The sequence below is a fragment of the Bombus flavifrons genome, chromosome 10, assembly GCF_040668555.2.
Source record: "Bombus flavifrons isolate JBK064 chromosome 10, iyBomFlav1_principal, whole genome shotgun sequence".
In the NCBI taxonomy this organism is placed as follows: Eukaryota; Metazoa; Arthropoda; class Insecta; order Hymenoptera; family Apidae; genus Bombus; species Bombus flavifrons.
In genome coordinates, this window is record NC_138451.1 from 9,966,316 (window position 1) to 9,986,789 (window position 20,474).

At 26.4% G+C, this 20,474-nt stretch overlaps 7 protein-coding genes across 13 annotated transcripts; 3 read left to right on the plus strand and 4 right to left on the minus strand.

Moving 5' to 3' along the window:
- The first annotated feature begins 164 nt into the window (after positions 1-164).
- Got1 (Glutamate oxaloacetate transaminase 1) lies at positions 165-4,590 on the plus strand. Its single transcript, XM_069121475.1, has 6 exons — positions 165-574; positions 906-1,196; positions 1,267-1,523; positions 1,619-1,896; positions 1,981-2,123; positions 2,205-4,590. Exons 1-6 carry the CDS (start codon positions 463-465, stop codon positions 2,369-2,371), a joined length of 1,248 nt encoding a protein of 415 aa, XP_068977576.1. The 5' UTR covers positions 165-462; the 3' UTR covers positions 2,372-4,590.
- On the minus strand, positions 4,581-5,068 carry LOC138183945 (small integral membrane protein 8). Its single transcript, XM_069121517.1, has 2 exons — positions 4,930-5,068; positions 4,581-4,817 (listed from the first exon to the last, which is right to left on the minus strand). The coding sequence occupies exons 1-2, from the start codon at positions 5,029-5,031 to the stop codon at positions 4,659-4,661; spliced, it is 261 nt and encodes an 86-aa protein (XP_068977618.1). The 5' UTR covers positions 5,032-5,068; the 3' UTR covers positions 4,581-4,658.
- Positions 4,983-6,424, plus strand: LOC138183937 (U3 small nucleolar ribonucleoprotein protein IMP3). The gene is made up of 5 exons (XM_069121505.1): positions 4,983-5,127; positions 5,258-5,494; positions 5,580-5,894; positions 5,998-6,070; positions 6,156-6,424. Exons 2-5 carry the CDS (start codon positions 5,319-5,321, stop codon positions 6,177-6,179), a joined length of 588 nt encoding a protein of 195 aa, XP_068977606.1. The 5' UTR covers positions 4,983-5,127; positions 5,258-5,318; the 3' UTR covers positions 6,180-6,424.
- LOC138183932 (uncharacterized) lies at positions 6,255-7,194 on the minus strand. The gene is made up of 3 exons (XM_069121498.1): positions 6,796-7,194; positions 6,448-6,692; positions 6,255-6,388 (listed from the first exon to the last, which is right to left on the minus strand). Exons 1-3 carry the CDS (start codon positions 7,192-7,194, stop codon positions 6,295-6,297), a joined length of 738 nt encoding a protein of 245 aa, XP_068977599.1. The 3' UTR covers positions 6,255-6,294.
- Positions 7,195-7,267: 73 nt separating this feature from the next.
- On the minus strand, positions 7,268-16,502 carry Pgm1 (phosphoglucose mutase 1). Of its 6 annotated transcripts, XM_069121452.1 has the most exons (10): positions 16,487-16,502; positions 16,160-16,249; positions 15,840-15,998; positions 12,532-12,811; positions 11,963-12,401; positions 11,690-11,892; positions 11,414-11,615; positions 11,138-11,330; positions 10,862-11,045; positions 7,268-10,777 (listed from the first exon to the last, which is right to left on the minus strand). In XM_069121452.1, exons 4-10 carry the CDS (start codon positions 12,778-12,780, stop codon positions 10,553-10,555), a joined length of 1,695 nt encoding a protein of 564 aa, XP_068977553.1. In that variant the 5' UTR covers positions 12,781-12,811; positions 15,840-15,998; positions 16,160-16,249; positions 16,487-16,502; the 3' UTR covers positions 7,268-10,552. The 6 variants fall into 6 exon arrangements, with proteins under 6 accessions (XP_068977553.1, XP_068977551.1, XP_068977552.1 ...); XM_069121450.1 differs by lacking the exon at positions 16,487-16,502 and having other exon boundaries at positions 16,160-16,473; XM_069121451.1 differs by lacking the exons at positions 15,840-15,998; positions 16,487-16,502 and having other exon boundaries at positions 16,160-16,473.
- Positions 14,123-19,087, plus strand: LOC138183913 (sodium-coupled neutral amino acid transporter 9 homolog). 2 transcript variants are annotated; one of them, XM_069121456.1, is made up of 11 exons: positions 14,123-14,438; positions 14,531-14,780; positions 14,915-15,083; positions 15,403-15,461; positions 17,123-17,280; positions 17,354-17,518; positions 17,587-17,646; positions 17,711-17,890; positions 17,977-18,179; positions 18,250-18,354; positions 18,438-19,087. In XM_069121456.1, the coding sequence occupies exons 2-11, from the start codon at positions 14,614-14,616 to the stop codon at positions 18,843-18,845; spliced, it is 1,674 nt and encodes a 557-aa protein (XP_068977557.1). In that variant the 5' UTR covers positions 14,123-14,438; positions 14,531-14,613; the 3' UTR covers positions 18,846-19,087. The 2 variants fall into 2 exon arrangements, with proteins under 2 accessions (XP_068977557.1, XP_068977556.1); XM_069121455.1 differs by having other exon boundaries at positions 14,569-14,780.
- On the minus strand, positions 19,019-20,165 carry LOC138183935 (ATP synthase subunit C lysine N-methyltransferase). Its single transcript, XM_069121502.1, has 5 exons — positions 20,104-20,165; positions 19,894-19,995; positions 19,643-19,815; positions 19,378-19,566; positions 19,019-19,307 (listed from the first exon to the last, which is right to left on the minus strand). Exons 1-5 carry the CDS (start codon positions 20,105-20,107, stop codon positions 19,152-19,154), a joined length of 624 nt encoding a protein of 207 aa, XP_068977603.1. The 5' UTR covers positions 20,108-20,165; the 3' UTR covers positions 19,019-19,151.
- Between the last annotated feature and the right edge of the window lie 309 nt (positions 20,166-20,474).

The following is a 20,474-nucleotide window of genomic DNA, read 5'->3' on the forward strand; positions in this document are numbered from 1 at the left end:
TTCGCATATTTTAAGCAACGAATAATCAAACACTTTTTCTGTTTTATTTATATCTACAGTTTATAATTACGACTATATATAATTTATTTATATATTTTAAAGTATTTATCTTATATTTCGAAAATAAACTTTGTACATAGAATATAATTGACGTGTATGAATACATGTTAAACATCACATCTGTTAAATATCACGTACAAAGTCAATTTAAATTCATTAGCGCCAGAAATTCGTGCAGTTGTTGTATTATGTCATTTTTTATAACATTAAACGTGGATCTTTGAAATTTACTATTATTCGTAATATCTAAGATTAAAAATCAAATAACGTTACCCACACACAGTGATTACAAAAGATTTGTAAATGTGTTTGTTATTCCATATAAATTGACATAGTCAGATTAACGTTCATTTTACATCGTTGCATAGACAACTGATCATCCGATATTTAAACGTTCCGAAGATGAATACGAGATTCAGTGGATTAAAATTAGGACCTCCGATAGAAGTTTTTGCGCTTCATAAAGCATTCATAGAAGATGCTTACGAAAAAAAAGTGAATTTATCTATAGGAGGTATGTTGCATATATTTCATTTCATATTTGATATCGTAGAGAGCAAACGTAAATATAGCACAAATTTTCTTTAATAATTTAAAAAACAAACATTTGAAATATCTATGAAATGTCAACCTTTGAGATGAAATTTTTTTATATTTCTTTCATATTGTAATGAATCTGCTTTTGGATGACCTCCAGAATATCTGATGATTACATAACGTATCTCACAAATATGAATGTATAGCTGTAATAAGGTTTAATCGTTATTTAAGCAATGAACAATGATACGAGATTATTAAATAACTCGAAATAATTCTCGAAAATTATGATAAATTTATATTTACAGCTTATCGTACATCTGAAGGAAAACCTTGGGTATTACCAGTTGTTCGAAAAGTGGAAAAATCATTAGCTGCAGATGAATTGCAAAACCATGAATATCTTCCAGTCTTGGGATTGGATGCTTTTAGCCAAGTAGCAACAAGAATGTTGTTGGGTGCGGATTCTCCTATTATTGCACAAGGTCGTGCTTTTGGCATTCAAACATTATCTGGTACTGGAGGATTACGTATTATAGCTGAATTTTTAAGTCGTGTTCTACACTATGATACCTTTTATTATAGTAAACCGACTTGGGGTAAGTGTCAACAGATTTTTCAAAAAATAAAATAAACATTCACTCTATTCAACATATATTAAATATATAGAGAATCATAAACTTGTGTTCGTAAATGGAGGGTTTAAAAAAGCATGTGAATATACATATTGGAATCCAGAAACTCGTAGTGTTGATATAGAAGGAATGCTTAAAGACCTTAGAGATGCTCCAGAAAATGCTGTAATTATTCTCCACACATGTGCACATAATCCTACCGGATGTGATCCAACTCCTGAGCAATGGGCCAAGATAGGAGATGTAATAAAAGAGAAAAAACTTTTCCCAATTTTTGATACTGCTTATCAGGTAGTATAAATAATGTATATTATTCTCTATTTTTAGAATAGAGTAATTTTAAGAGTAATATAAAAGAAATAATTTTGAAAAAGATTTTATTGTAGGGTTTTGCAACTGGTGATTTAGATAAAGATGCATATGCAGTAAGATTATTTGCAGAACGTGGAATAGAATTCATGTGTTCACAAAGCTTTGCCAAAAATTTTGGCTTGTACAATGAAAGAGTTGGAAATATGGTAGTTGTTATGTCTAATACAAAAGAATTAGCCCAGGTTAAGTCTCAGTTAACTTTGATTGTTCGAGGGATGTATAGTAATCCACCTAATCATGGAGCAAGAATAGTTGCAACTGTGTTGCAGAATCCGGACCTCTATAAACAATGGTATGGTGTAAAGGATAAAATTAATTTAATTCGTTTTACAATACATGTTTAAAATTCCTAAATTGAAATATCAAAATATTTCAGGAAAGATCATATTCTCACAATGTCCAAAAGAATAAAGGAAATGCGAATGAGTTTGTATCAAAGATTGGTTCAGAAAGGAACTCCAGGTAATTGGGAACATATTACTCAACAAATTGGGATGTTTTCTTATACAGGTCTTACAGGTAAGTACTCAACCATTTTGTCACATTTATTCTATATCTCATCATTATCTTACTAATGACTCTTACTAATCATCATTTCAGAAAGACAAGTTGAGTGTTTAATTAATAATTACCATATCTATATGTTGCGAAGCGGTAGAATAAATATATGTGGACTCAATGAATCTAACTTAGATTATGTGGCAAGTGCGATTTATGAGACTGTTCTACTGTATCCACAAAATAAGGAAAGTTGTTCATGCAAGTAGAAGGTTGGATGATTAGATATCGTATCATAATAAGTATAAATTGTTATTGGAGTATTGAGAAGATCGTTAAAATATGGCAATATTTTATATGCATTGAAGTTATATTAGAATTATAAAAATGTACTATATCGGTATCTTTTCTTACGTTTTTGTTATAATTTTACCGCTTAATATGATTCATTACAATGTTTATTTAGTCAAAAATTTCTGTCTTAAAAAATTTTACTGTTTATACACTTATAAATTGTAAATTTTATTTCATACAGAAATTGAACCATTTTGTTAGGAATCGCCTTGTCTATGAAAGTACAAAGTATCAACAAAGTATTATGAATTGCCAAATTTTAATACATGTGTTAGTGCAATCGCTTATTATTAAAATAATTTTCATTGAGCTTAATAGTTTGTAGGGAAATAAGAAATATTTACAATAGAAGTTCATTTTGATATAAATGATTTTTTAATGCATTTTACAATCTTCATATAATTAAAAAGCTCATTAATAAGCTCTGCTTTCAAATAATGTTATTTTTTAACTAATATGAACAAGAGTTTTTTAAAACCCTTGTTAAAGAGATGGTTACAAATCATATACACTACATAGAAAACTAAAGCTTGAAATTATCATATGTAACAATAATCTTATAAATAATTTCAGAACTATATATACATATACACATCATATCAGTGATATTGTTAGTAAATGAGACCAAATTTTTAAAACTACTTTACATTCTAAGTAATTATCCTTATTATAGATAAAAATGGAAATATTTTTTACATATTTCCAAGGATATTTTCTAAACACAATTTTTCTATCAACGAGTATGCATTATAAGATATTATCTTTATATAGTATCTTATATTCAGTACATACCATATCTTTAACAATAAATTAATATATATAAATACAATTTATTAACGAAAATATTGATGACTGATAAAAACTTAAAATCTAAAAATAACAATAGGGCTTCGTTATTTTAATAATAAGCGGTTTATTTACAGAAATTAATATCCGAAATTATTAAAACTCAATGCAATCTATTATTACAGTTAGTTCCTGTTTACTATCTTGTTCTATTATGGTTTTCCGTGCTCTATAAAAAGAAATTGAAACACTATATTTTTTGTATCTAGAATTGAAATCAGTTGTATTCTTATAGTAAATATCTATAAGAAATGAATATAAGAAACAAAGAAATGCTGTAGAAAAAGTATATAACTTCCATTTAATATAGATGCTATAACCTCTTGTGCTATATAAGAAGTAGAATGTATTTTTTGTATACTAAATGCTTCCAGTAGTCTAAAACTTATACAACTTGAAAAATAGAGATTTCAACAGAAATCGATAAAGCATATAATTAGTGTATCATAATAATGTTCTGTATTTCACTTCCAAGTATTTTAAAAAATTTTGATTTTTAAAATTCAGTGCATGTAATAAATTTTTTAAAATTTCTATATATTATATATAATGCATTTAATATTTATAAATCAAATAAAAAAAAATTATATACATTTGTAATATTTACATATAAATCAATATATACATATATATACACTTAAAAATACATACATATATTTTTAGTACACATTGTTATGTAATTTAAGCTTCGAACTCATCTTGTTCAAGAATCTGGACCAAATTCAGAACCCTTAAGTTTTCGTACAAATTATAATGGGGTATGGTAGAATGAACATAATTAATTTTAGGATTTTGTTCCATAGCATCTATTCTTTCTAGCGTATTTTGAAATATGTATATCTAGATGATATTTTTCTGCATTCGTTGTAGCATCATAATTGTATGTATAAAAATTGTTCATTGTAGCATACCTAACTGTAATTCAAATTTTGAACTATCTTATATATACTGCCAAAATAACTTGAATATGCAATGAGAAAGTTAATTTTCTATGTATTTATATAAAATAAATGTAATACAGAAAGCAACTCATATTTTATAAAAACAATATATAATTTTGTTGAACTTATAAATACTACCAAATAATATTACACTAACGTACATTTATATGAGTTTTAAATTTTAAATATAATAAGAATTGAAAAATATAAATGTTTCAGCAGACTACTTTTAACAGGGGATATTAAATTGTTAAGTACATTTGTTTACATATCACTGAAATGTACACAGAAAAGGAGTAATAACCAATTAGCAATTAGTATTGAAATAAAATATATATAAATAATAATTGTGTATTTTATGTAATGTAAATTCTTAAACATATAATTGTTATTAATTCATATAAAATGTAGCAAATTACATTGTCCACTTTGAAGTTTTTTTCTTTAAATCAATTGACCCATCAGATGTAACTGCAGGATAATATTTTGTATTATCAGAATTATGTCGCATATAAGCCATATATCCTATACAACTGAACATCGCAATAGCTCCAAAAATCATTATCACTTTATTCTGGAAAATAAATTTAATTATTCTAATTTTATTACAATATATATTTATATTCAATTAGTCATATTGGTTTTTATAATTCCATTAATATTTTTAATTTTTTGAATAATCTTACCGGTCTAACATATAATTCGTAATTAATTGCACGAAATAACATTGTACTCTTCAAGGAGCGTAAGCCATCTCCAGGCTCTGCTTTATGATTTTTCTTATCCATTATTAATCATTATGTCATAAAACTTAACAAATATCAGTTTTAATTCTTCTTAATTAATACATCTAACCTTTTTAATCATTGAATAAAAGGGAATATATGATAAATGTTTTAATTTGTGATCATTATATCTTTCTTCTTAAAAATATTTAAAGAGTGATCTCTACCTACTTAAATTAATATAAGATGATATATTTGATCATCTTTAATATTATATAGATAAATGACGATCTGGCCTCCTTTTATATGAACTTCTAACCTCTAAAAACAAAACGGATTCGTGATGTTCTATGCGTGGTAGCTGTAGCAATTGCTTGATCGCAATAATCATGGTACGAAAATTAAAATATCACGAGCAGAAGTTGCTGAAAAAGGTTGATTTTATATCATGGGAAGCAGATAATAATCTACACGAAGTGAAGATTTTGAGACGTTATCGAATACAAAAAAGGGAAGATTATACGAAGTAAGTCCATTGTTACATTACTAATTAAATAACGATTGTACTATATTCTTACGTTAAACAAATAATAAATTTTTAATTATTTCAGGTATAATAAACTATCACGAGAAATTCGTGAATTAGGGGAGAAACTTAAAGAAATTGATGCAGATCATCCATTTCGAATAGAGCAGAGTGCATTATTGTTGGAAAAGTTATATATAATGGGACTCATAAATACAAAATGGGATTTGTCACTAACACAAAACGTGAGTGCAAGTTCGTTTTGCAGAAGACGACTGCCAGTTATTATGGTACGAAATAAAATGAGTCAAAATTTAAAGATTGCAACACAATTAATAGAACAGGGTCATGTTAGAGTTGGCGTAGAAGTTGTAAAAGATCCAGCATTTCTGGTAACAAGGTATTAAATATAAATATTTTTTAATAATATAAATAAACAAAATAAAGCAATCAGTCTATAATTGACATATATGACAATAATTCTTGTAAATATTATTTTCTAGGAATTTAGAAGATTTTGTTACTTGGGTAGATACGTCTGCTATTAAGAAACATGTATTGGAATACAACGATGCTGTAAGTAATAAATCCATATTCTATAGTATTTTATATTTACTTAGATTTAACATATTCATTTACTTTATGTATTGTTCTGTTACAGAGAGATGATTTTGATATGGCATGAATCTAGTAAAGATATTAAAACCAAAATTTCTTAATTCTAATAACTACTATTAAAATTCTCATACGTAAAAAATAATTATATGTTCAATAAATCATTTAATTAATATCTATAGAACTTAATTGTCCTTAAGAACTGCTTTCTGACATTTTTGAAATTGTTTCATATGAATTTCTTGAAATATAACTTTACGCATTGTATCCATGTAATTACTAAAAAGAAACAATAAATTAAGAACTTTGAAAATATTCGTATATCACTAATTACTTACCAAAGATATAATATTGATTTCATAGCTTTTAGTATCTTTTTACGATGACTTAGAATATCTTTTATAATATAATCATCATTACTAGATAATACATATTTTATTGATGAATTTTTCTTTGTAAGTTTTAATGTTTTTGTTTTTGGCATTTCCCAATTAAATCTATCATCCAAATTATTTTTCGCCAATATGAAAGGTTTATTTTTATCATCAGATAAGGTAATATAATTCTCTTTTCTTTTAGAATCCTAATTAATGCATGTTGCGTTATTAGAAATTATGTTATTGTTTAAATTATTTTTTAATTTTAAACATTTAATAGAAATAATTATAATAAATATTTATATTTACTTTACGTAATAATTCGATATATTTTATCTTTTTAGTTACAGAGTAGTTGGTTTTGTTGTCATTATTATTGTTATTTTCTTGTTTTCTATATGTATGCAGTTCCATTGGTATCACCGAATTTTTAGTAGGATTGTTGTTATTTTTAACAAAAGTTTTTTCTTTAATATCCGACGTATATTCATTTACATTCCCAGTTTCTTCAGTTATCGTATCGATATGTTCTATAATGTCTTCATCTTTTTCAATTTGTGATATTACATTATTTTCATCATTTAATTCATGAAAAGATGGTATTCCGATACTACATATAGATTGGAAGAGAGAATTGCAAGAAGAACAAAAACTAGAGTATTCTTCGTTAACATTTTCGTCTTCTATAATATTAAAAGAATTCTCCATTTTGGATCCCAAATCATATCGAACCGGAAATGAAAACGTTTAAAAGAAAGCAATTTTATGTAATAATAATATATTCGTTTAGTAAAGATTGATTTATTAAAAATCATATTGATCGCATCACAAGGTATAAATTGTGAAATTTTTAATTATTCGATTTCAAATACATCCATATTTTTATTCAAGTTCAGGTTGTTTATGTTCTAGTATGCCATAAAAAAACTTTGTTTTAACAACGAACAACGCACGTATTTCATTATACAGAACTTACAGAAATAATATACCGCGTTTTAAGTGATAGATACCGTTTAAAAACATCTCTTATACTGGTGTTTGCTATTTATCATCGATTAAATAAGTATTATTTGTAAAAATATGGGTATTAATTACATAATTTTTCAAATAAAAGAGATGTTAGTAAACGAAAAAAATCCATACGATAATTTGACAATTAATAACTTTGCTTGTTTAAAATCTAAGATCACGTGTTTATGGAGAACCACTCATTCATATACCTACAATGAATAATTAGTATTTCAATATGATATACATGTTACATGTTAATTTACATTAAAATCGGCAGTCATTGCTGGTCTCTATGACACATTACCATATTACATATTCATGTTACATCATAAAATATGAGAAGTGTTTTATCTAAAAAGTAACTCAGTTATATTCAATAGGGTAGTTACATGTTAATTATATTTCAATTTTGTTTTATTAGACTTTTTTCTTATTTGCTTTAATGTATTGCTATTCATTATCAGTAATCAATGTTACGCAAATTAATAATGAAATGGCAAAGATGTAGAGTATAAATGAATTACTTTTCTTTTCACATATTTCTGTGACATAACTATGAAATAGAATGGGCGTTGCGTCGACTCAGGTCCCCAAGTATTCTCCCTCTTCCTTCAACTATTTACAAAATTCTTTTTGAAATTTTCTCAAAAAGTGCTGCAGTTACAATGTGTTCAAAATTTTCACCAATATATCAATACAGTATCATAATTTCATTTTATGGATACATTCCATTTCCATAAATATGTATTGCTGCATACTGCCATTACTTAAAACTTTATATGCAAATGTGAATAAATGTACGTAAGATGAATGATACACTTTTCATGAATATCTGATACCTTCATAAATTAAAATTTCAGAATCAGCTTTCAACAATGTTTTCAATTTCATACTTTCGTTTCCATCGCGAATATAATATTTGAAAACAAAAAAATAAAATAAAACATTTGAAAATATTACATTAATAGAAGTAACGCATACAGAATTATCGTTGCTTTTTTTTATCATAAGATATATAATATCTTTTCAATTGATCGTATCAGTTATAAATTTTGGCTATACGTACCAATTAACATTTTTATACTTTCCTCGCATTTACCACTTATACTTTCACAATCTTATTATTGATTTTACTTTTACAAATTTTTAGGCATATCCTATTCTATCAATTAATTTTAATAAGATATTCGGCATATTTTACAAAATTATAAAATAAAACAGATTTATATAAAAATTATTTATATATCCATTTAATGCAATATTGTTAAAAATTATATTTATTCCATATCATTAACATGATATTATTATAACGTACCGAATACCTTATTGGCAGAAATTTTCAATCTACAATAATATATTCATAATTTCAAATTTCGTTAATTTCAAATTTCAAAATTCGTCATGATATCGAAAAATATCTCTTTCATGATTATTTGAAATTTGAAACAGCACTTTCTACACGCATCCCTGCTTTTTGTTTAATTTATCAATTTGTATATCATTTTATAATTAAAGGATAGAACAAAAACTGTATATCATAATTATTTTGTTTACACTATATAAATAAGTAAGAGATAGAACTAAATGATTATATTAGACGATATTTGAAATAATTATCAATATAAAGAATGGCTAGTAAAAATATACAGCAATAACGTAAAAAGCTAATAACATTTTTCATTGAACGAAATTGGTATTTATATACAAAACTAAATATTTAAAAAATATTTACTTTTGAGATTTAATGTTTGTATCTTTTAAGCATTTTTACATAGAAAGAATTTTATAATATAGAATTTTGATAAATCAATTATAGATAATAAAAAATAAGTTACATATGTTTTTAATATATTTTGTTGAAAATAAATGTTCTGTTTGATTATAAAAATTAACATTTTACAATTATTTACATCTTTCACGTGTAACTTATATTGGATACAACTGTTTTTAAATAAAGTAGTTTACATAAATTTTGTTATATCCTGTGCCTCCATTTACATAAATTAGATCCAAATAATAGAAATCATTTTTCTATTTTATAGTATTACAAAAACAATATTATGAAATTTATAACAAACTTCAAATCCTACTTCATTAAAACGAGCAACCGCCATCCTATTAAAAAAACAATCATAAAACAAATTAAAACATAGTTAAAAATGAATAATATAACATACTACTTTCAATTACGATTGAAGTTATATTTTTTTGTTAACCCCTCGATAAAAATTGTACAATGTCATATACCCAGATTCTTTATTACTTTGCACACAAAAAGATTCAATCCTAAACATATTTAATATTTTTTATAATATAAAACAATTCTATTGTAAAATTAATATTTAATGTAACCTACAAATTATCATTAAGCGAACATTTTTTATAAATTTATGCAACATTATACAAATAACGAAGGGTTAAACTATTTCCATCTTTATGCATGCTTGAACACCTTTGGCAAACAGTTCCACGTATAAAGATACGCGTGATCTTAGATTTATTACTGACTATACATTCTTTTAGATTTTTCTACGCATAAGTATATTTTTGTTTCAGTAAACTATTTTTGAATATAACAACCATATCAAAGATTTTTATAATCAAATGAAAATTTGAAAAATTTTATATAAAAAAGTATGAAATACGCTGCCGTCCATTTTTATAATATTGGGTGTTTTGTTAAGCTATTTAATATCTAATAGTTGTACGCGCGACATTACGAATTATATCATTAAAACTTTTTTTGTAGTATTTTATGATTAAAACAAATTCTATTACTACGATGAATATTCGAATATTTCATATCGAAATCATAAAAATATTACTGAATATTATTTCAATTCTATCTATATATTATACAATTTTAGGAAAAATGTTATCGAACTTGTGATTCACGTATTTATGCAACGATCTTTTGCGTAATAATTGCAATTCATAATGTCATTATACAAGGCATGACATTTCTCTTATTTAAGTTGCTTATAATGTAAAACAATCTCTTTTTTCTTTGTTTTATATATCTTTGTTAACGATAAACGATCAAGAATCATTAGTATTATGTAATCACGGTTGGTACATCACGACCAGTAAATTCTCGTAATTTACTTATCTCTAACGCAATAGTAACCAACGGTTTAAGAATGTCTTGAGCATCTTTGTTTAAAGATGCTGGATCATCTTCATAGCTATCAACATACACACGAATAGTAGCTCCAGAACTTCCCGTACCGGATAAACGGTAAATTATACGGGAACCATCTTGGAATAAAATTCTTAATCCCTGTTATACAAAATTGCATAGTAACCTATACTGTCACGATATATTGTTACTTTATGTGGAATTTGTAGAATCATAATACAATACCTGCTTATTAGCTTGGCTTCCATCAATAGGATCTATATAAGAATAATTGTCACCTAATTTTACAACATATGTTTTCCCTTCAGATGTTAATTTTGAACCCACAAACCCAGGTTTCTCTATTTCTGATTCAATGTGTTGCATCATTTTGTTTGCTGCTTCAGAATCACAATTTTCGTAGTCATATCTGGTTCATATAGTATAAAATTATAAAATTAGAACATAATTTACAAAACAGAGTACAACAATTAATCATATACAATATAATGAAAATAATACCTTGTAAAGAAGTTCCTCCCATATATCTGCCAATGATTTAATAATATATCTTCTACAGACTTCCCAAGACTTGCAATTACACTAAGCCATGCAAGAGAGGCCCATATTCCATCTTTTTCACGAATATGATCCGAACCCGTGCCAAAACTTTCCTCTCCACAAAGTGATAGATGACCAGCATCCATTAAATTACCTAATAACATAACATTATTGATAAAATATAATTCTATGTGTTTAAAATATACTGTAAAAACATATGCGAAAATTAATATGTACCAAAATATTTCCAGCCTGTGGGTACCTCATAAAGTTTAACACCAGTTTTTGCTGCAACTCTATCTATAGCAGCACCTGTTGGCATAGATCTAGCATATCCTTTAATACCAGTCTTTTTAAAATATGGTATTGAATTTAAGTTAGCAGCTAATACAGCTAATGAATCAGAAGGTGTAACAAAGAAAGCATTTTTGCCTAGTATCTGCAAAGATATTGAGCATAAATTTGCATTTTTCATGATAGTTATTTTCTATACCAAATAAATATTTTATTTACCATATTTCTGTCTCCATCCCCATCAAAAGCTGCACCAAAGTCATATGGACCATTTTTCATAGCATTTACTAAATCTTTGGCATATGTTAAATTTGGATCAGGATGAAGCCCACCAAAATCTTCTAGTGGAATTGCATTAACAGTACTTGAATCATCGACACCTAATTCATTACTAAATATTCGTTTTACATATGGACCAGTAACTAGAAATGATTAACTATTATTTAACAAATGTATCAAAGAATTAAATTTATTAATATAACTTTTACATACCTCCATTCATTGAATTGATAAGAACTTTAAAAGGAGGACGATTGGTACTTCCTTGTAATAATGTTTTAATACTAGAAAAGTCAAAGATATTTTTCATATGTTCTAAATAGTCATTCACAGAATCTATTATGTCTATTGTAAATGGATTTCCATCCACCTGAATTGTAGTACTTTGTATCTTGTCTATATCTATGGTTATATCAGGTATAATTTTATAATTCTTGAGCACTTTAGTAATCTCATAAATCTTATTTGTGACATTATCTGGAGCAGGACCACCATTTTCGCAGTTAAACTTAATGCCAAAGTCAGCATTGGGTCCACCAGGATTGTGAGATGCTGTTAGAACAATCCCTCCTAGAGTTTTGTATTTTCTTATTATGGTAGACACAGCTGGAGTCGAAAGTATCCCATTTTGCCCAATTATTAATCTTTTTACCTAATCCAACAAATAGTCATTTATAATAATAAAATTAAAATAATAAAATTAGAGAGATAATAGTTTTTTAATAAGATAAAAAAGCATATATATAAATGAACGAAATGTAAATCTAGTTTAAATAAATTACTCCATTTGCTGCAGCAATCCTGATGATCTTTCTAACCACATCTTTTCCATAATATCTTCCATCGCCACCAACAACTAACGTACTACCAGGCAATTGTTCTTCTAGAGCTTGCAATATTGCTTGAATGAAATTTTCTGTATAATGTTCTTGCATAAATACCCTCACCGCTTTTCGCAATCCGGACGTACCCGGCTTTTGACCATCGTATATTCGGGTTTCTACAATTTTGCTCGACACTGCGTTTGACATCTTTCAAATATTACACTTAATGTGATATCAACTGAAATAAAATGGAATTATTTGTATCTGAACCCAAATAGTAGAGAAAAATCAGATTTGCGAATTTCATAACACGTCCTCGACGCTTGGTAGCAGACTGAACTTTGCCTACCAATGACACACAAGGGCATGGGTCAACCATCTTTAAAACATTGCGCCCGCGCTTTACCACTCGCTAATAATATTGTCTTTATGAAGAACATAGCTTTTCCAAGCGCGATACACTAATATTCTATACGGTATAAAATTGATAATAAAACATAAACATTTGATAATTTCAATGATTATAATTTATATCGATGTCTTTATTGATTCTAGTAGTAGCTTCCGGATAACGTGAATCCGGAAAATGGGTAAAAATGCTAAATTGAACGAGCCTTATCATTCTCGATTGCCTTAAACAAATAAGTTTAAGTTGAGCGCATACAAACTTCCTTAATAATATTCTCATTTATGAGGAACGATTCATTTAATAATTCTGATCCACGTGAATTTTATTCATATTCTTATTATTATAATTAAATAAAATATATTTATATTATAATATATTCTTTTCTGGGAACCACAATAGATTAAAATATACTACCACCATAACACTTAATTTGCACAAAATATTATATTGTATTTGTGTACTTTGTCTCTGGCAATATTATCCAAGTCGGCTACATTGTTGATAATTATTTGGCCTATGAAATTTCTCTTATGTTAATCATTTTAAAAGATTTAGTAACGTGGGTTACTGATGACCACGGTAATCAACGTGTTAATAATAATTAATTAAATGCATGATATTTAAAACTGGATGACTTTTATCTTAATTCTAGAATCTTGCGATTTTTGCTTTAAGATTTCCGTAAAATTATTGATGTATAGAGTTGCGAAGAGTACTATAAATTAACAATTATGTTTATCAAATAATTATTTAGTATACTATCGATATAATAGGTTGTTAGACAATATTTAAAAACTTAATTTTTTACATATTAAAATTATAGAGAGCGGATATATATATATACACATATACATACACACACATATATATACACCTAACGTTTGCGTAACTCAAAAATGAAGTCTGCTCTTTATATCACAGAAGAAATGAACTATTTTTCCAAATACGTTACGACATTTAAATTCGTTGTATCTTGTTATTCGGCAATTTTTTTTTCAAAATATACGAAAATGTAGAGAGAAAAGTCGAATAAAAAGTACACGCACGCGTAGATGATGATTTACTTATTATGACGATCAGCATTAGCGAAGAAAAATAAGGAGGAGGGAGCTTATTATGTCAAGAATGCCTGATATAAGCACGCGATTTTACAAAACAGACGTATAGTTGTTTAAAACAACAGTTCTCTCTAAGTTTCGCTCGTGAAAGCTGTATTATAAATTGTATCATAGGTTGTATCATTGATAGTGTAATCACATAGTATCTCAAAAATAAGTGAAATTTTTTAATTAAATATAAACACATCTTTCGATTTCTAATCAACGCTTTTAATATGCCTATACAAATTTTCAGAAATATTATAATAATATTATAAACAACGAATATAAGCAAAATTTGATTTTCAAAAAGTTTTAGTGTGAAATTTAACATTTGAACACACTGATAAACGTTGCAAGTAAGTAATTTTTATGGTATTTAAATTATCAATTAAAGATAATAGAAAATATAAATAATAAGAAAAATAATTTAAAAAATTAAAAATTATAGGATAAATGGTTAATAACGCACATATTTTATTTTGATAGTTCCACTTATATGGCATGCATGTATATGCATAAATTAAATATAACATGTATAGATGTAAAAATGATTGGAAATTTTGTATTGTACAGCATGATAGTGGATCTGAAAGTGCACCTTTATTCTCTTCAGGATCTAATACTAGTATAGAACCCAGTATATTTCAAGATTCTGAAACCAGTGATTTAGACTGCACTAATACAAATAGTTATTTCAAGTACCAATTTTTTCTTACTATCCTTTAACAATACTTCTTTTCATTATAAATGAAATAATATTACTTTTTCTGCTAAGTATCATTTTTAATATTATTATTGATAATAATTGCTTATTATAGTCAATTTTTCATAGGTATGGTAGTTTAGAAAGTTGTAGTCACCATTCTAACATTACTGTAGTACCAAAGAGACCACCAACCCTTGCTGGAAATCATACTTCAGTTACACCTTTAGTATTAAACACTTCCTCCTCCTTAAACGTAAGACAAGACAGATGTTATGAAATCCATAATACTGATCTGGTGAGAACACCACAAACAATATAAAATTGCATGTTTCAATATATAATATTTATATCAAGGTTGGATACTTTGAAATAAAAGGAATAATATAGAATAATATAGAAAGAAATAATATTCATTATCTTTAGTTAAATTCTATTGCAATCATAAAATTCTACTTAGTACAAACATATTCTCACTTAAAATTTTTACTGACACTGAAATAGTTGTGAGAATTTATTGTAATATTTTTATTTTGTTAAATATATAGTAACATAAATACGAACAGCTATGTTAAACAAATTATAAATGAATTGTTATCTTAATTTTATTGCAATAGGAAACTGAGGAAGCTACATGCAAGGATATTAAATCAAAACAAAGCTCTCTAGTCACAATGTAAGTAACAATATAATACCTAGTTCTTAATATCTAATGTTTTTTCGATATACTATTATGCAAAAATGTTTCTAAAATCTCATGCTTCACATGATTATCAATCAGCAAAAGAAAATTTTTGTTAATGTTGTTCTTGCATTAATAAATTTAGCATCAATAGTTCAATATAGTATTAATTATAAATTATTATCAGCTATCATGTTATCATCAAGAAAGGGTTCTGGGTCAATTCTCTTAGTACAGTGTTCAGAAATCTAATCACATTCATAAATTTTTTGTTATCTCTTTGTAGTCGTATTTTTAGTAGGTTGATGATGAGAGAAAAATGAAATCTTGCGTCAGAAATGCCTGTATACATTTTGAACATGGAAAACTAACTTGTTTCTTATAAGCAATATATCATTTCCATCATCTTTCACCTCTCGTTTGATACATGCATATAAAAAGTAACTTGTATTTACAATAACATTTTTATGCTTTTTTATTACATATTGTTTGTGATCTTTTCTCTTCATTCACTAAATCTTCAATATAGCTCTGCAAATTAAAATTATGAACTCAAAATGTGAAAGCAAACAAAAAAATGTTTAATTAGGATAATATATTTAAACATCATCCGTTCTATAAATAATTCTTGACAAGTTAGATATTTCAGTGTTGTAAACTATTTTTACATATATCATATTAAGAAAACTTACCTATATAAATCGAAATTCCTTTCGCTAAGTTTCGTCAAAATAAGATCTCAAAGGATATTAAACTTGTTTTCATGATATTAATTTCCACTACTATTTATATAATGTTTCAATTAATGTTTAAAATCATATACACCATCGTTCGTTCTCACATCTTAAAAGCACGCACCTAATGCAGTAGCATAATAGAACAAAGAAACTTTAAATTATACATATTGATATGTTGCCTTTCTTCCATTTTAAATAAACAAAAATGAGGGAAGAAGAATGTAAAAGATCAAAGCGGATGCATGATTTTAAGATATGAAAACGAAAGAGTATCAAACTAACGTAGTTAACAGTCGCTCACGTTTCGACCACCATCGGGTGGTTGTGACGACGACGACTACACAGTATACTCACATTAGAAGGGGTTAGTGCTCCGTCGGTTGCCTGGGCAACAGACGGCCACCCGAAAGGTCAATGCCCGTAGCTGGTACCTAAGAAGAATAACAAGGGAACCACATGAGATGCTATGATTGAATATTGATGAACATTAATACTAAAATTATCAAAATTCTCAAAATGACCAATTCACAATTTTTTACAAAAATTGTATAAATTTACAGAAGGAATTTTCTTATAATCTTCTGTAAAATTTCCTGGCAATATACATATATCATTTTAGCCATTGGTAGTTCCAATATTAACTTAAACAATATTTACTAAACTATAACCTAAATAAAGAATAAAAAGTTATGCAATTTATTTATAAGCACAACCAACACTATCATAACAAAATTTTAGATCAGTAACCTACATATATTTTTCTTAATTTTTTTTGTAACTGCAACCTTCCATTTTTTAACTTTTAAATACCTGTTTTTTCCTTTTTATATATTTTATATGACAAATTAAGTTAATAATTAATAGGAATCTTTAAAGAATATTATTTATTTGTAACTATATAATTTCATATCTTTATAGATTTTCAATATGGAACACAATATTAGGCTCCTCCTTATTAACAATACCATGGGGTATTCAAATGGCTGGTTTCTTTCCTGGTATTATTCTAATACTTGTGATGAGTGGTTTATGTCTATATACTGCTTATTGTCTCCTACTTGTACATAAATATTATGGTACAAAATATTTAATTCTTTTTGTTTAGGGAAACTAATACAATAATATGTTTACAATAATTTAATGTTTTAGATGGGCAAAAAGGTATAGAAGTAATTCAATTGTGTCGGATATATCTTAACAAGTGGGCAGAATATGTTGCCAAAGCTTTTAGCATTACAGTTTTAATAGGTGCAACTATAGCTTACTGGGTTCTAATGTCTAATTTCTTATATAATTCTGTAAATTTCATATATGGTAAATGTGCTTAAATCTTTGCTTTTTACGTAAAGTTCATTTAAAAAATTGAATAATTTTTTTTATAGATAGTTTAGTCGGAGTATCCCAGTACTATACAAATGATAATATTTCGTACACATCAGAAGGTAAGTATATTTTATTCATGATATATATTGAAAGATTAATGTCAATTATTTATTTTAATTCTAGTACTATGCCCAAAAAGAATAATCTATAATAGCACAAATTTAATAATTCATGATTATACATATAATACTTTGGGACCAGTTTGGGATCTGTATAAAACAGTTCCTATTTTCCTTGGTTTATTAATATTTCCGTTTTTAAATTTTAATAGTCCCACCTTTTTTACAAAATTTAATTCTCTTGGTATGTATACAAATGATTTGTAGATTTAATATTTTTTTAAGTCACATTTGATTTATAAAATTATGATTTTTTTGTATGTATCATAGGAACCATGTCAATCATATATTTAATTACCTTTGTTTTGATTAAATCATACTCATGGGGTATTAATATGAATGAAATAGAGTGGAACATAAGTTGGACGTTGAAATTTTCATTTCCTGCACTTTCTGGGATGTTAGCATTGTCATTTTTTATTCACAACATTATAATTACTGTGATGCAGAACAATCATGATCAAAGTAAAAATGTAAATAATTTTACTTCCTTCTTCGCATAAATATAATTAAACTACTGAAAAGTTTATCTTTTAATTACAGGGAAGAGATCTTTCAATAGCCTATCTATTGGTTACTCTAACTTATATTATAGTAGGTGTAGTATTTTATGTATGTTTTCCACTAAACAAATCATGCATTGAAGATGTAAGTAAAATATTAAATTAAGCATCAAAGTATAATACTCTTAGGAAAGAAAATAACAAGTAAAATTGAATCTTTTTTTACAGAATTTGTTGAATAATTTTCAAAAATGGAATGGCTTAACAGTAGGTGCTCGAATTGTTCTTCTTTTCCAATTATTAACCGTTTACCCGTTACTTGCGTACATGTTACGTGTTCAATTACTTACATCAACGTGTAAGACATTTAATACAGGCTGTGTTATTCTAGTTAACGCTATTTTGGTATCTATATGCATTTTATTTGCAGTGTTTGTACCATATATTGGTACAATAATACGATATACAGGTGCCTTAAGTGGTTTTATTTATGTTTTTACTTTACCAAGTTTATTATATTTGGCAATTTTGAAACAACAAAAAAAATTAACAATATTTTCTACACTTTTACATACAAGTATTCCAATATTTGGATTTTTAAATTTATTAGCTCAATTTTTCATTGCAGAATATTAAAAATGTTGAAACTTAAATTTGAAAAGTTCCTAGTATTATAATACAGCTAAACAAATGAATAATTACGAAGTTGAAAATGTGTATGAACATAATTATGCTTGTTGCATAAATGTAAAATATCTAATTAATTGATAGGAATGCATATAGATATTAACATATAAATTTTATAAAACAAAAAGCTTATTTATTCGTTAGTCTGTCATTATCTACTTATGATATGTATCATGATTTATACAGAGTAATTTATTTATAATTACGCAAAATTTACAATGTTTATAAATATTTTGAAACTCATATCTAATTATACTATTTTAAACTTTTTGAAATCTTGTATATCCAAACTGTATCAACACCTTCACCAATTGTTTTTATTTCACTTATAGTAGGAAGTGGAAACCTACAAGCAATTATAACAGCATCTTCTTGTAGCTCTTTAATAAACTTTATTTCAACATCTTTCATCTGAAAATATATACTATATTAATTACATTGTGCAAGAGAAGCTATATAAAAAATAATATATAAAATTTACCATTTGATCAACACCAAATAACACAATATTATCATACTTTTTTAAGTTATAATTCCATAAATTCTGTTTTATAAATTTTGTCTGCAAAGATGAACTTGTGATTAAAGCTTTTAGTCTAGAATACCATACTAACCAAGGATTTAATTCAATTCCATGGGCTTTAAATCCTGCTTTTGCTGTCGCAAAGACCTATTTATAAAATTATAGTACTGTATTTGTATTTACTAACAATTCAATATTTACACAATATGAAGACAATATTTACTATACGCCCATCACCACTTCCAAGATCAATCAAAGAACCAGTACGTCCTTCTAAAGCTTGCAATACATTTCTTATTTGCTGAGACGTAGCTGGTACATAAGGCAAACATATTTTGCGAAAGGCAGGACTCACAAATGGAATACATATTACACTAATAGCTGTCGCAATGCCTCCTAAAAGATAATATAAATGAATCACATTTATGGAAGTTAATATAATTACATTTTGTAACATATTTTCTATTATATTACCTGTTATTCCAATAAGATACAAGCCAAGTTTCGATGCCTTTTGCGGTATTTTTTGTGATGGATTGATATTATTAATTATGTCATTTATTTCATTAATCTCTGCTAATTAAATTGACATAAAATTAAAATTTGCAAATGTAACATAACATTTGGAAATAGATTTACAAATCTTAAAATTTTACTTTATGATTTGTAATTCATGAATCTTACACATTTTGTATACTTGTATAGTTGTCAGCAATATAAAAATTCTTTATTTATCTTTGTAACATGCACGAACATAGGATGCAACCCACGAGCATTGTGAAACACTAACCTCAAAACACGTTTGCATACACATTGCGTATCTACCTTGAAACATCACGAACATAGTTACGAAACAAGTTCAATATATTTGGCGCGAATTTTAAACGTTATAAAATTCTAGTGTTTTAATTTATACCAATATAGCTTATACGTAACATTTTTATGTAGATCTTGGTATAAAAAGAAAAATCTTTATTATTATTAAATGTTATACTGCTCAAATTTCATCAGAATTTAATATCATTTAAAGTGCATGCCAAAAATATTCAAACTGA